The 12182-nt window shown below is 43.1% G+C and overlaps 1 protein-coding gene across 5 annotated transcripts in view; it reads left to right on the forward strand.

Moving 5' to 3' along the window:
• Nucleotides 1-12182, forward strand: part of SBF2 (SET binding factor 2) — a 2295537-nt gene that overhangs the window by 1483512 nt on the left and 799843 nt on the right. For all 5 annotated transcript variants that reach the window (XM_078680952.1, XM_078680953.1, XM_078680956.1 and 2 more), the window contains one exon: nt 8079-8246. In XM_078680952.1, the coding sequence (XP_078537078.1) occupies nt 8079-8246 (168 nt within the window). The remainder of the gene's footprint in view (nt 1-8078; nt 8247-12182) is intronic.

Genomic DNA, 12182 nt, shown 5'->3' on the forward strand with positions numbered 1-12182 from the left:
CCGTCCCATACGAACCACCGTGTTAACAGGAGAGTCATAAAGCATCAAGAGTTTGGAAAAGTTCAGTTCGAAAAGAGTCAAAAGTAGTTTCTTCTTAACTGTCGATCTCTTGTCAAGCACAGTCTGGAGATGTCGTTGTTGTTGGAGGAACATATGCCGGATGTGGTATTCTTAACTGAAACTTGGCTTACCCAAGATTCCCAGTCCGACATAGTGCAAGCCCTCATCCCCGGCTATCAGATGGCCAGGTTAGATCGACCACAGGGCAAAGGTGGAGGGCTGGCTATCATCTACAAAGACATCTATACATGTCGCTGCCTAACGGAGTCCATTGCGGACTGTGAAAGCTTCCCTTTTGTTATTGAATTTACACCCAACAATAGCTTCTCTGGCATTCTCATCTACCGTCCTCCTGGCCCCATAAAAAAATTTCTGGCAGATCTACCTACTGTTGTAGCAGAATTAGTCACCTCCCCCTCTAATTTTACTTTATTGGGAGATTTTAACATTCATTTCGATAACCTGCTAGACACCATTGCTACGGGAGTCACAACCAGTTTAGCTGCTATGCAACTAGATCAACTGGTGCCAGGACCTACAGACAACAAGGGTCATCTTTTAGACCCAGTATTTAGCAATAGCAAAACTATAAGGGTTGGCAGTATCAGCCATCTTCCTTGGACTGATCATTTTTTAATTCCTATAACTTGGTCCACTCCCAAAACTTTACCTCCTATTCCCCTTCCTTGCCCCACCCGAAATTGGACAAAGCTCAAAACAGATGAATGGATGAGTAATCTTATTGCCTCCAATCCGTCTCTCTCCCATGATCCCTGCGCTAACAATGAGCTCTTTAACAACTGGATAACAAGCTCCCTGGACTCTGTACTTCCCTATCGAACCGTCGGTGCTAGAAGGAAACAAAAAACCGCCCCTTGGTATTCTGAAGATCTTAGGGGAAAAAAACGCCTCTGTAGAAGACTAGAGAGGAAGTGGCGCTTATCCTATGAGCCTATGGACAAAGCGACCTATAGAGAAGCAATTAGGAACTACAAAAACGAAATTAGAGATAAACAATCTATACATTACACAGAAAAGATTAGACTAGCAAAATCTAAGCCCAAAGAAATTTATCAGATTGTTAAAACTCCGACTAGGCTGCCACCACCGTTATCATCTGACGACAACTCATCCTCTCGATGTGAGGAACTGGCCAATGCCTTTTTCCTAAAAATAAATACAATTTATCTCTCCTTCTCTGACCCAGAAAATGACTCGTCCTTGCAAAAACCTAACTTACCAACTATATCAGCGGTCTCCCCCATAACAACTCTCTAGACCACTTACCAATGCTGCATCTTGACACCCTTGAGCCCTTAGCGAACCAAATCAAATCAGGCTCACGCTGTGATCCTGCTCCCCCTGAGATGCTGATCCAAGTTAATAAAGCCATTTTTCCCAATCTAATGGAGCTCCTGAATTCTTCCATCAAGAGCAGGATAGTCCCACAGTCTTGAAAACACGCCATGGTCCGAGCATTGTTAAAAAAAAACAACCTTGACCCTACTAATTTTAACAATTATCGCCCGATATCACTGCTTCCCTGGGCTGCCAAGATCTTAGAGAAACACATCAACATCAGTGTAACCCAGTTCTTCGAGCATAACCACCTGCTCGACACCTCCCAGACTAGCTTCCGCCCAAAACACGGCACAGAGACAGCCCTACTGGCGGTGACAGAAGAGGCTAGGCGGATACTCGATCAGGGAGGGTCAGTGGCAGTGATCCTCCTTGATCTGAGCGCCGCCTTCGATACGGTCAACCATAAAATACTTCTGGACCGCCTCCTCGAGATGGGAATCTCGGGGGAAGCCCTGGAGTGGTTCAGGTCTTTTTTATCTGATCGAACCTTCCAGGTCTTTGAAGGCACTTCGGTCTCTTCGAAGAAGCCTCTGGGATGTGGGGTTCCGCAGGGCTCTTCATTGAGCCCTACGCTCTTTAATGCCTATATGAGACCACTAGCTGAAATAGTACGTCCTCATGGTATTAACATCATTACCTATGCGGATGATACCCAGCTAGTGGTCTCTCTCGCACAGGGGAGTACTCCACTACCGCAGTCCAACCTAACAACTTGTCTCGAGCATGTCAAGAGTTGGATGACTAAATCATGTCTGAAGCTCAACGATGACAAAACTGAGCTGATGCTTCTAGGCCCTTCAACTCTCTCCACTTTGGAGATGTCATGGCCTCTAAGCATGGGCACAGCTCCCACCCCCAGAGACAACATCAAAAGCCTGGGGGTGTGGATAGATAAATCGTTGACCTTCGACATGCAGGCAACTAAAGTCTCTGCGACCTGTTTCGGCCTCTTAAGGATGGTAAAAAAAATCCTACCACTCCTCCCCTTTGAGGCAAGACAGATAATCATTCAGGGCTTAATTCAATCCTGCCTAGATTTTAACAATGCTCTGTACCTTGGGGCACCGGAATACACCTTACAAAAATTACAACGCACCCAGAATTGCGCTGCTCGCACCCTACTTGGTACCCCTCGGAGAACTTCAATAAAAACTGGCCTAAGAGCATTACATTGGCTCCCCATTAGGGAGAGAGTCAAATTTAAATCTCTGTGCATTGCACATCAGGCGTACTGGAAACTGGGCCCAGAGATCAACCACTCGCTGGTATCGCCATATGAACCCGTCAAAGCTCTCCGATCCTCACATGCCTTTCTAGCTCAAATCCCAAGAATCTATAGAGCGAGGGCCGGAGGTCGATCCTTCGCATATAAGGCCCCGAAAATATGGAACACTCTACCACTTCATCTTACAGCAGACTCTAACCTCCTGAGTTTCCGCAAGAAACTTAAAACTCTTTTATTCAATCAATAGTCGACTCACCCCTCCTTTTTCTTTTTCTTTTTTGAGCACTGATGGTAATTTTAGCGCCTGGATGCCTCAGGGCAGCTGCTAGCGCTTTATAAATATGCTTTTCACCCTCACCCAGTCCGATTCCCGATGCTGTTTCCATCTCGACCACGATAGATCAGTCAGGGAAGGAAAAGATGGCGTTGTGATCCGGAGATGAGTACCCGCAGTATCCAGGGACGGAGAACCAACAGGTCCTCCCTCAATCGGCAGCGATGTTAAAAATGGTGATTTTCCCGAAGCCATGGGCTCATTTTTGTTCATAGACACACTGACCAGGGATTCCATGAATTCTTTATGCACGGGGCCCATAGTTGTTGGCAGGATAGTCGCCGTGGGAATCATGGCTCGCTGTTGATCACACAGTAAAGCTGGGTCCGGTCTCATGTTTATCGTCACTAGAGGACCGGCGAACATTTTGTGAACTATATGTTCCACTTGTAGATGTAGTGCCCCGATGGCGGCCAAGACGGTCATCAGCGACGGTTCAGACTCCGTCCGATTCTCTCCTTCTCGATCAGCTCCGAACATAGTCACGTTCCCTGGAGAGCCGGGTCTCACCGGGGGAACCGACGGAACGAATCTGACGACTACAGAGGGTGACCAGTCAATTATCACGGCAGCAATCCGTTAATCTGCCACCGCGAGCGAAGACCCGACCCAGAGAACCCGGCGGCGGCAAACCGGGTCCCCGGAACAGAGACCTCCGCCCACAGCTCCGGACGTGCTTTGTCACCGCTCCTGTGATGGTATAACTACCGGATGACCGCCATAGAAATCGGGCAAAAACAAGTTCTTCAGCAAGAGACCGGACGCACCCAGTGTTCCACGGCCGATGTTGATCAACTGAAACCCGGGTAGGTCAGTACTCGAGGCCCTGGCTCACCATCTGGGTTAGGCCGTAGATTAAGACACAACGTATCTCTGTCATTTAGGCAGGTAAAATTCTCCGGACTTCACCATCAGACCCCGCACCGGTTCACACACACGAAAGGTGGGCGGAAATTCAGGATAGTAGACAGGATCGTCCGGCTGGAGAAGGAGGTCAGCGGAGCCGGGAGCCTACGCGGCCATCTTGGTTGCTAGCGTAGCTCCACCCTCTGGATTCTGTTCTTTGTGTACTTGCATACACAGAGGACTTTGGGATATGTGGGGGCCGTTCCCCAACCATTTCCTTGAGCACTTACAAGACAAAATACGGTGCTGTGATTACAATTAATGGTATTGCGCAAGGTTTGTTATGTTATGTCATATTATGTTAGTGGACTCTTGTATAGCACATGACTCACCCAGGGGCATCTCAGGGCTTACCTAGAAGATAACCAAAGAAAAGGTCTAACGACGGGCAACAGTATCAGACACAAAATTTAGAACAAAAAAGCTTTAAGTTGTTTTCTAAAAACCAAATAGGAGGTGGGTTTACGCAAGGCCTCTGGTAGTGAATTCCAATACTTAGGAGCAATATATGGAAAAGCTTTGCCACTTGTGCGGCTACGACGAATACGGGGGATCTTCAGGAGGGCCAGCTAGTTTGACCTAAGATTACGCCTGGATATCTGCTTACAGAGCTTATTTCGCAAATAACCAGGACCCATTCCATTAATTTGCTTTAAAAGTGAGGCAACAGATCTTAAAGATAGATCTTTTTTTCACAAGGTTTGACCTTGCCACGCTAACATATTATATTCAAGATTACGGTCAGCTGCTTGAATAAGGATGTTCCCAATTTTTGTATATGGATATTGCGAGATCGGCCTTGAAGTCTGGTGAGGGTATTCTAGTTATAGTTATTTGGAAACCTTGAGGAGTTTTCTATGAAGGTTTGGATCAGAGTAAAGAGATTTGGACTCTTCTCTAGTTGGCTCTACTATTAGTGAAGAAGATTTGGTCATTAACCACAACACCTTTTGAAGTGCAAAAGTATGCATCAGAGATCAGCGTTTCAGGGTGCTGCTTGAGTAAATGATGTTTGAAGTTCTAAGCAGCGTTTTTTGATAGATTAGGGGGGGTAAACAATCTTCAATACATTATGTCCCACCTGTGACAGCGGGTTACCGTACGGGCAGGTATTATTTGGAGCCATGTTGGAATAGGAGGCAAGTGAGATGGGTATAGTTTTAACTTTTTAAGGACGAAATTTACAGAGGATTATCATAGACAGACCTAACCTGATTGTGTCAAAGGGTTAAAGTTCAATCAAACTTAATATTGTAACATGAATAAAGATAAACTTTAATTAGTTTCAACCTATGTGGGGTCTATTCATATAAATAGTAGGAGTGTTAGCATGGGGCTTCATTGTGATAAAAATACAGTAGAGAGATCGAGCACATTGGTAGGAGAATCAAGGATTGAGATTAGCAATGAGTAGAACACCATTACAAGATGACCGCTCCCTAGGTGCATCTAGAATGGTCCTACTTTTATTTTAATGAAAAGGTCAGATTGCCAAAGTCCTGATTTTGTTTCGATGCCTAGGTTGGAAAGCAAGTCCTTTGTTTTAGTTGAGCTGGTCGGGCGCCATCTTGTAAAGAGAATTCTTCATGCGAGGCCAGGAGAGAGAGACACTGAATATTGCCCCTGACATGTGATCGGAATAGCTGCGAGTCTAAGCTAAATGGGAGCAGCTGAGAGGGCCATTCTCCCGAAAGGTAAAACCGGAGCCATCAAGTTGAAGGGGAAGGGATGTCTCAAGTTGTTCAGCCAGTCAGGGAAGGAAAGCTTGCATCCTTCCTGTTGCTCACTATCTGATGTCCCACCATTTCGGTGCAGGCTTGAGGCAAGGCCTGCAGCTGGTGCATTTAAACTCAACCGCGGACCGACCCCCATCAACCGCGGATGCGGGATCGCAGCAGAAAGCAAGCGTGATCTAGCTTCCCTGGCTGGGGCAGGGATGGTCTAGCCTCAGCCGTGTTTGTTTCCCTTATCCAGCTCTCAGGCGGCAGCTTCCTGCCAGCAAAGTCTTGCTGCCACCAAGAACAGACTCAGGCACCAAAGGGCGTTGAGTCAACTAAGCTTCCCTGGTTAGCTGAAGGGGAAAGGAAAGGAAGACCCGTGAGTGCACAGTGGGCGCCAAATCCACAATTGCCCACAGAGTTGGGGCCACCAGAAATCTGCCATGAATCAAAAGAGAGAAGGCACCTGAGAGTCGGCAGCAGGCGCTGAATCTACAATTGTCTGCAGAGCTGGGGCCATCAACAATCTGCCACAGATCAAGAAAGGCTTCCGTGTGGTCAGGGATCCAGATGGTGACCTCGGGACCGCTCCTCTTTGTAGTGAACCTTTGGCTAGTAGAGGTCAAATTCAAACAATGCAGTTTGCGCTAGTCAAAAAATGTCCTGTTGCAGATTAGTTGATGCGAGGAAACTCAGGATATCAGCCAAAGGGGATCCTGTCCCTCAGGAGCTCATAACACTACCAACAGAATAGCTTCCCATTATTAAGAGGTAGTTGCTACCTATCAAGCGCACAATTGTTTAAAAGATGTGTTTTGACTAAGAGAAACAGCTTTGTCGCATGAGTACCTCTCACTAGACCGACATACCATAACCATGTACTTTGTTCTTACTTTATCGCAGGATAGGCCTTAAAAGGCCTGCAGATTCCTGGAGTCGAGTGCCTCTGTGTCAGAAGTTGCAAACTGTGGAACCTGTAATCTGAGTCAAAATATCAACCCCATTAGCCTCACTGCTTAGCATTTAGCCAGATACTCATCTGTGTGTGTTAGGTGGTAGTAACTGTCTTAAATCCAAGTGAAATAAACAGATAATGTAGTCAAGGAGAACACCCTGACGGACTTAATGTTCTGCCAGAAAAAATATAATCGGCCCCATAGTTACGCAGGAGGAAATTATGCTTCAGCCTGATTTTCAGATTTTCACCAACCTTTTTGTCGCAATTTTTTACACAATGTAGAAGAAAGCACGTTTAAACAAATTAGTAAATTTCAGAAGGCAAAACGTAAATTAGTTGACACTGAGTATAGTTCGAAAATTAACATTTAATTCGAGCAGAATTAGTAACTAAAAACAAGGCGTTATGAAATTTGTCAGTTCAGTTCCTCCCAAGACGGAGAAGACATTTCCATAGATAAGAAATGCTGTGTACTTAGGGTTTTTGTTTCTGCTACACGTGTGCATATGGCACATGATCAGGTTTCTGTCTCCTGAATGTCCTTTAGAGGTTAGGAATATGGCCAGAATAATTGATTATGTATTAGTGATTTATGATCATGATTATCTGTTCTTCTTTTCTTGGAAGATGAAGCACAATCCCATTAGGGATTTGATAGTCGACTATTTATAAACAAGTGCTGCTCACATTTATATCTTAAGTTGCCTCGCTGGGATATAAATTGTCACTTCTCTCTACTGCTGCTGAATCACAGCACCAGCTGACGTGTTTTTCAAGTCATAAAAGTCAAGCCTGGTACAAATTATCCTCTGACTGAAATATGTTCCAGTGTCCATTTCCTGCAGAACAGTGCTTTGAGATCCAACCTTCCTGTTGGTTAACTGCGGTCATGTAATGCAGCAGTTTAGCTAAATGGACGTGCATGTTTGCGTGCTTCACATGCATGAATGGAATTTAAAATGAAGGTTAAGCAGATGATTTCCGAAGTCGTTTTAGTAAACAAAAGATTTTACATAGAATATGATAGGAGAGAAGAAGGAGATACTTGTTGAAGGATATTCTTTTTTTATTTTCGTTCGTTCTTTTGCATGAAAGTTTTCCTAGTATGTCAGCTTAAACATAATACTGATGTGTAATGTTTACTAACAGCCGGGCGTATGTTGCCATTGGGAGGAGGTCCTGCATGTTCTTTGATCCCCAGTTTGCAATGAATAATACTCATGGTGTCAATCCACATACACAGCCTTTTGCCTTTTTGGTGATGTGTAACAAATGATAGTAATTGAAAGGGAAAATTTGTGATTATCATTTCAGTTGCTCTGGAAATACCTAAATAGTCATCTTGCTCTGACCATAGACTGAAAAACAAATAACTCGATGCTGTATTTATTGAGAATTGTCAAGTGCAAAAACACAACTGAACTTTAAATATAGTTCAGCAGGTTCATAATCAGAACATACGTTGTGCAGTCTTTGAAAATACTTTTTGACAAGTTGTTTTTTCTGTCTTCACAGAAATTGTCTCCAGGAGTAAGTCAGTTTGCTTACACGTGTGTACAAGACCACTCTGTATGGACAAACCAGCAGTTTTGGGAAACTACCTTTTATGGCAACGTGCAAACTCAAGTTCGTTCTCTATACCTCAGCTCTGATGATGACAATCACTCATCAGTTGCAGTTCAGGTGAGAAAAATGTTCAGCTTAAATACATGGTAACACTTCCAAAGAGGAATAGCTACTGGTTATTAAAATATGTTTGTCCCTTTCAGTGGTATGTAAGGTGTTATTGACATGCAAATAATATTGTAGTACTTTGTAACTACGAAAAATATAGACTTCTTTTCTTTTAAATTCCTATGTTTTCTTTAGGTTTCTTAGGATTTACTTTGTTTTTGTGTCCGAAATTTGTTGTGCTCGAGAACATAGTTAATGTAGATTCGTCATAAGATGCATCCTATTTCTAATTAACGTCTACAGGTGGCTTCCTATATGAATCCTGCACTCTATTGTGCCTTCTCCTTAGTATGAAGAAAGGTTATATTACCACAGCTAACATATCCACGCAAATTGTTTCAGTGTGATGCATACACATATGCCATACCTTAGGCTTACAGAGGTTGATTAAAGGCTCTCATGTAGAGTGTTTCCTCCCCTGACTGAATTATGTGGTTCCATAGATCTAGACACATCATTGTATTACCAGAAGTGTTACTTTTACCCACCACTGGATGCTTTTTCTGAAAATATATGGTTATAACCCATATTTAATACTAAAACTAATATCCTAATTTCAGAGTATAGCAGTTTAATACATTTTTTATTTATTTATTTTTATTTTAGAAGTTTTCTATAGCGCTGGCCAGACCCGAGGGTATCTGAGCGCTTTACAGTGGAAGAGGAAAAGACAGGAATAAAACAATTAGACAAAATAGAGTCATACAAGTATCAGGATTAAAATAGTCTGGTGTCTGAGTGGCGACTTTGAGGTAGCGATTTAGAGGTAGTCAGAGTTTCAGGATGTGCTTGAGTTCGGGAATGCATGGTTGAGGTAGATGATTTTTAGTTGAGCCTTGAATTCTGGAAAGGAAGGGATAGTTCTGATGTCCACAGGGATGGAGTTCCAAATTTTTGGAGCGTTGCCTGCAAAAGAGCGGGCTGCAGTTTTTTGTTTCCGTGTTTTCATTGGGATGAGTAGTAAGGAGTTTGAGCTTCTGAGACTTCTGGGGTTGACCAGCTTTCTTGAGTTTAGAGGTTTCCCTGTGTGTAAGGCTTAGTGTGTAAGGCTTAGTGTGTAAGGCAGGCCGTTCTGAAGCTAGCTCGCATTTCCACTGGTAGCCATTTTAGATCTCTGAGTGCGGGGGATATGTGGTCGAATTTCTTTGCACCGGAGACCATTCTGGCAGCTACATTGAGGGTAGTTTTGAGTGGTGCTAGGTGGGATAGAGCTGTTCCGGATAGGGTTGCGATCCCATAGTCGAGTCTGGACAGCACCAGTGATTGGGTGGCTAGTTTGAGATCTTTCTGTGGAATGTGCGGTTTGATTTTGTTGAGGAGTTTCAGATTGAGGAAGGCGCTCTTAGCCGAGTTCTTGATGTGGTTCATCATTGATAGTTTGTGGTCGAGGGTGATTCCCAGTGATTTTACCATGTTAGTCAGGGTGAGATTTCCGTTAAGGGCATCAATGGCTTTTACCCATTCAATGATTTGCGGGTTGTCCTCCTTGTTAGAGATGAGGAGGATCTCGGTTTTTCCTTGATTGAGTTTAAGGTAGTTCGTTGCTAGCCAGTCTTGGATTTCTTTGAAAGTGTTGTTGAGCCTCAGAATGTCATTATAGGAGGAGGTTTAAATGTAGATCTGTGTGTCGTCTGCATAGAGGTGGAAAGGGATGTTGGCTTTTCTGTAGTGCAATACCTGAGCACCACCTTTTTAGAGTAAGCAAAGTTTTGGGGGCAAAGGAGCTATCATTCACTACATCGAGACTGGCTTTCGGGCCAAGAAAAATGTCATGTCTGCTAATGGCACCACTGGTAAAACTGTACTATATTGGGCTCATTCCCACACTCTAAAGACCTTCAACCAGTTCATCATGATAAGCATGTAGCACAGCTCCTGTACTCCCTCCACCTGAGTGATGTTGCTCGGTGCGTATTAGGGAACAGTTTCTCCTCTCAGGAGAGGGTATCAGAGGTGCCCATGCAATCTACATAACTGCTATTTTCTGAAGTGTCTTCTTTAAGAGACCTAAATCCTTGACAAACATGCTTTTTGAGGGTGGTCATGGACATATTGTAGTATTGTGCTTTATTACTGGTGCCTGACAAGTGTTGGAAGAGTGTGGGTTTGCAGTGTGGCCTATGAGGAAAGTATTTAGGTTTTGAGTGTGATGAATAGACGTGTACTTAATTGAGGTAGAAGTGGGGGTGGCTTTATAATCATTTGTTTCACTTCCTCCTCAATTGCATGAGGTATTCCTTGCTCCCAGCTGAGAGTGAGTTGGAGTTTTAACCAATTCAGAATATTTCACTTTAATTTGCTCCTTTATTTAGGATCATTTTTGAAGCATCTATTTTGCTTATAGTTATTTTCTTTCATGAAATTCGATTTCTTCTATTAAACTATCGATATGAAAAACACCGATCACAATATGGTACGTTCCTTTTTTTTATTGAGATAACCCCATTTTTCAGAAGCCATTACAAAAGTCTGAAATCTAGCTTAATCCTTTAAGACAGCAAATGCTAAACATATTCTCTGAGACTCTCTAGTATAAACAAAATGAGAGATTTTTATGTTGTGTGCCATGCTTCATCCTGATATCACAAGTTAACACCATATAATCAGTTCTAGGGCGGTGTAGACAAGACATTAAAATATGAAGTTAGCGCGTTGAGCCTACCAGCTATAAATCAAAGTAATGTTGGGTATGGCTGGACCATAGGGAAATGGAATTTTCAGATTAGTTGCCATGTGGGATTCCGTTTATGGAGATTCGACGGTTTATGGCTTCACGGATTTTCCTTTAACTTTTGTTTTGAGATTCTGTTTTTATAGCTTCAAATTCAACATCATCTCCACACAAAGCATTACATATAATTAGAAAGGCAAATGTTGGCTAAGATCCTTTGAGGATGTCACAAATAATAGTTCTTGTTTGCGTGTTAATGATAGGTTGCACATGTTATTCCTCTCAAGTCATCTGTGGGCTGCAACACAATCAATTTGATTTTATAGCCACAATAAATATGTTGTAAACTGCCTATTTTATCATAATATGCAAGACAGTTAAATTGAAGATGTCTAGTTGAGAAGTTCAGTCCTTGCACGTTAACAGCTCATAAACAAATCTAGCAGAGACAAATGTGAATCTTATTAACAAGGTCTCTTTATTAGTTATAATACATTAACCTCATTTTCACCCAAATGCATGAGTATATTCTTGAAATGTTGACTTATGCGTCTGTCCATAGCGACCAACAGACTGTGTATGTTACTGAAATTGTGTGATTTGCTATGTTAGGATAATTTTTGTTGCAGCACGATCCAGATACCAGCTCATAGTGGTTAACAGGAAAGTTGGAGTTTCGTGAATGCTTTCAATTTTGTATGAGGTATATTGAGTATGGCAGTTACTTCAATACAGGCAGCCGTTCTGCCACAAGATTTCAAGCTTGTTTTTTGATTGGAATCTTGGTAGCTGCGATCAGAAACTAGTTATTTCCTGGAGAATTTGATAAATTATTGGAAACATTTTGTACCGAAAATGATCTGCCACTGGGAGCCAGTGGCGTTGTTGTATAATAGAAGTGTGGACACACTGTTTTCTACATTGATTTACTTCTTGGGCTATGTTACATGGACTGAATAAGCTTTGTTGAAAAACTGTGAAGATTGCATTTTATGATAAACCATCTGATAGAGACATCTAGCCGCAAATTCCTTACCTTTGAAGTTTCAGGCATCAGGCTGGATCCAGAAGATTTTTCATAGCAGTACCCCTGTGCGCCGATAGGTGGCATTGGTCGACTCTGCTTGACGTCGTTGGCGTTGAGTTCGTCTTCATTGTGATGTTCGAGTCCTCAATATAAGCGCCACTCCGGCGCGCTGACGTCAGTTCTATAC

Source organism: Lissotriton helveticus, chromosome 3_1 (assembly GCF_964261635.1).
Source record: "Lissotriton helveticus chromosome 3_1, aLisHel1.1, whole genome shotgun sequence".
NCBI lineage: Eukaryota > Metazoa > Chordata > Amphibia > Caudata > Salamandridae > Lissotriton > Lissotriton helveticus.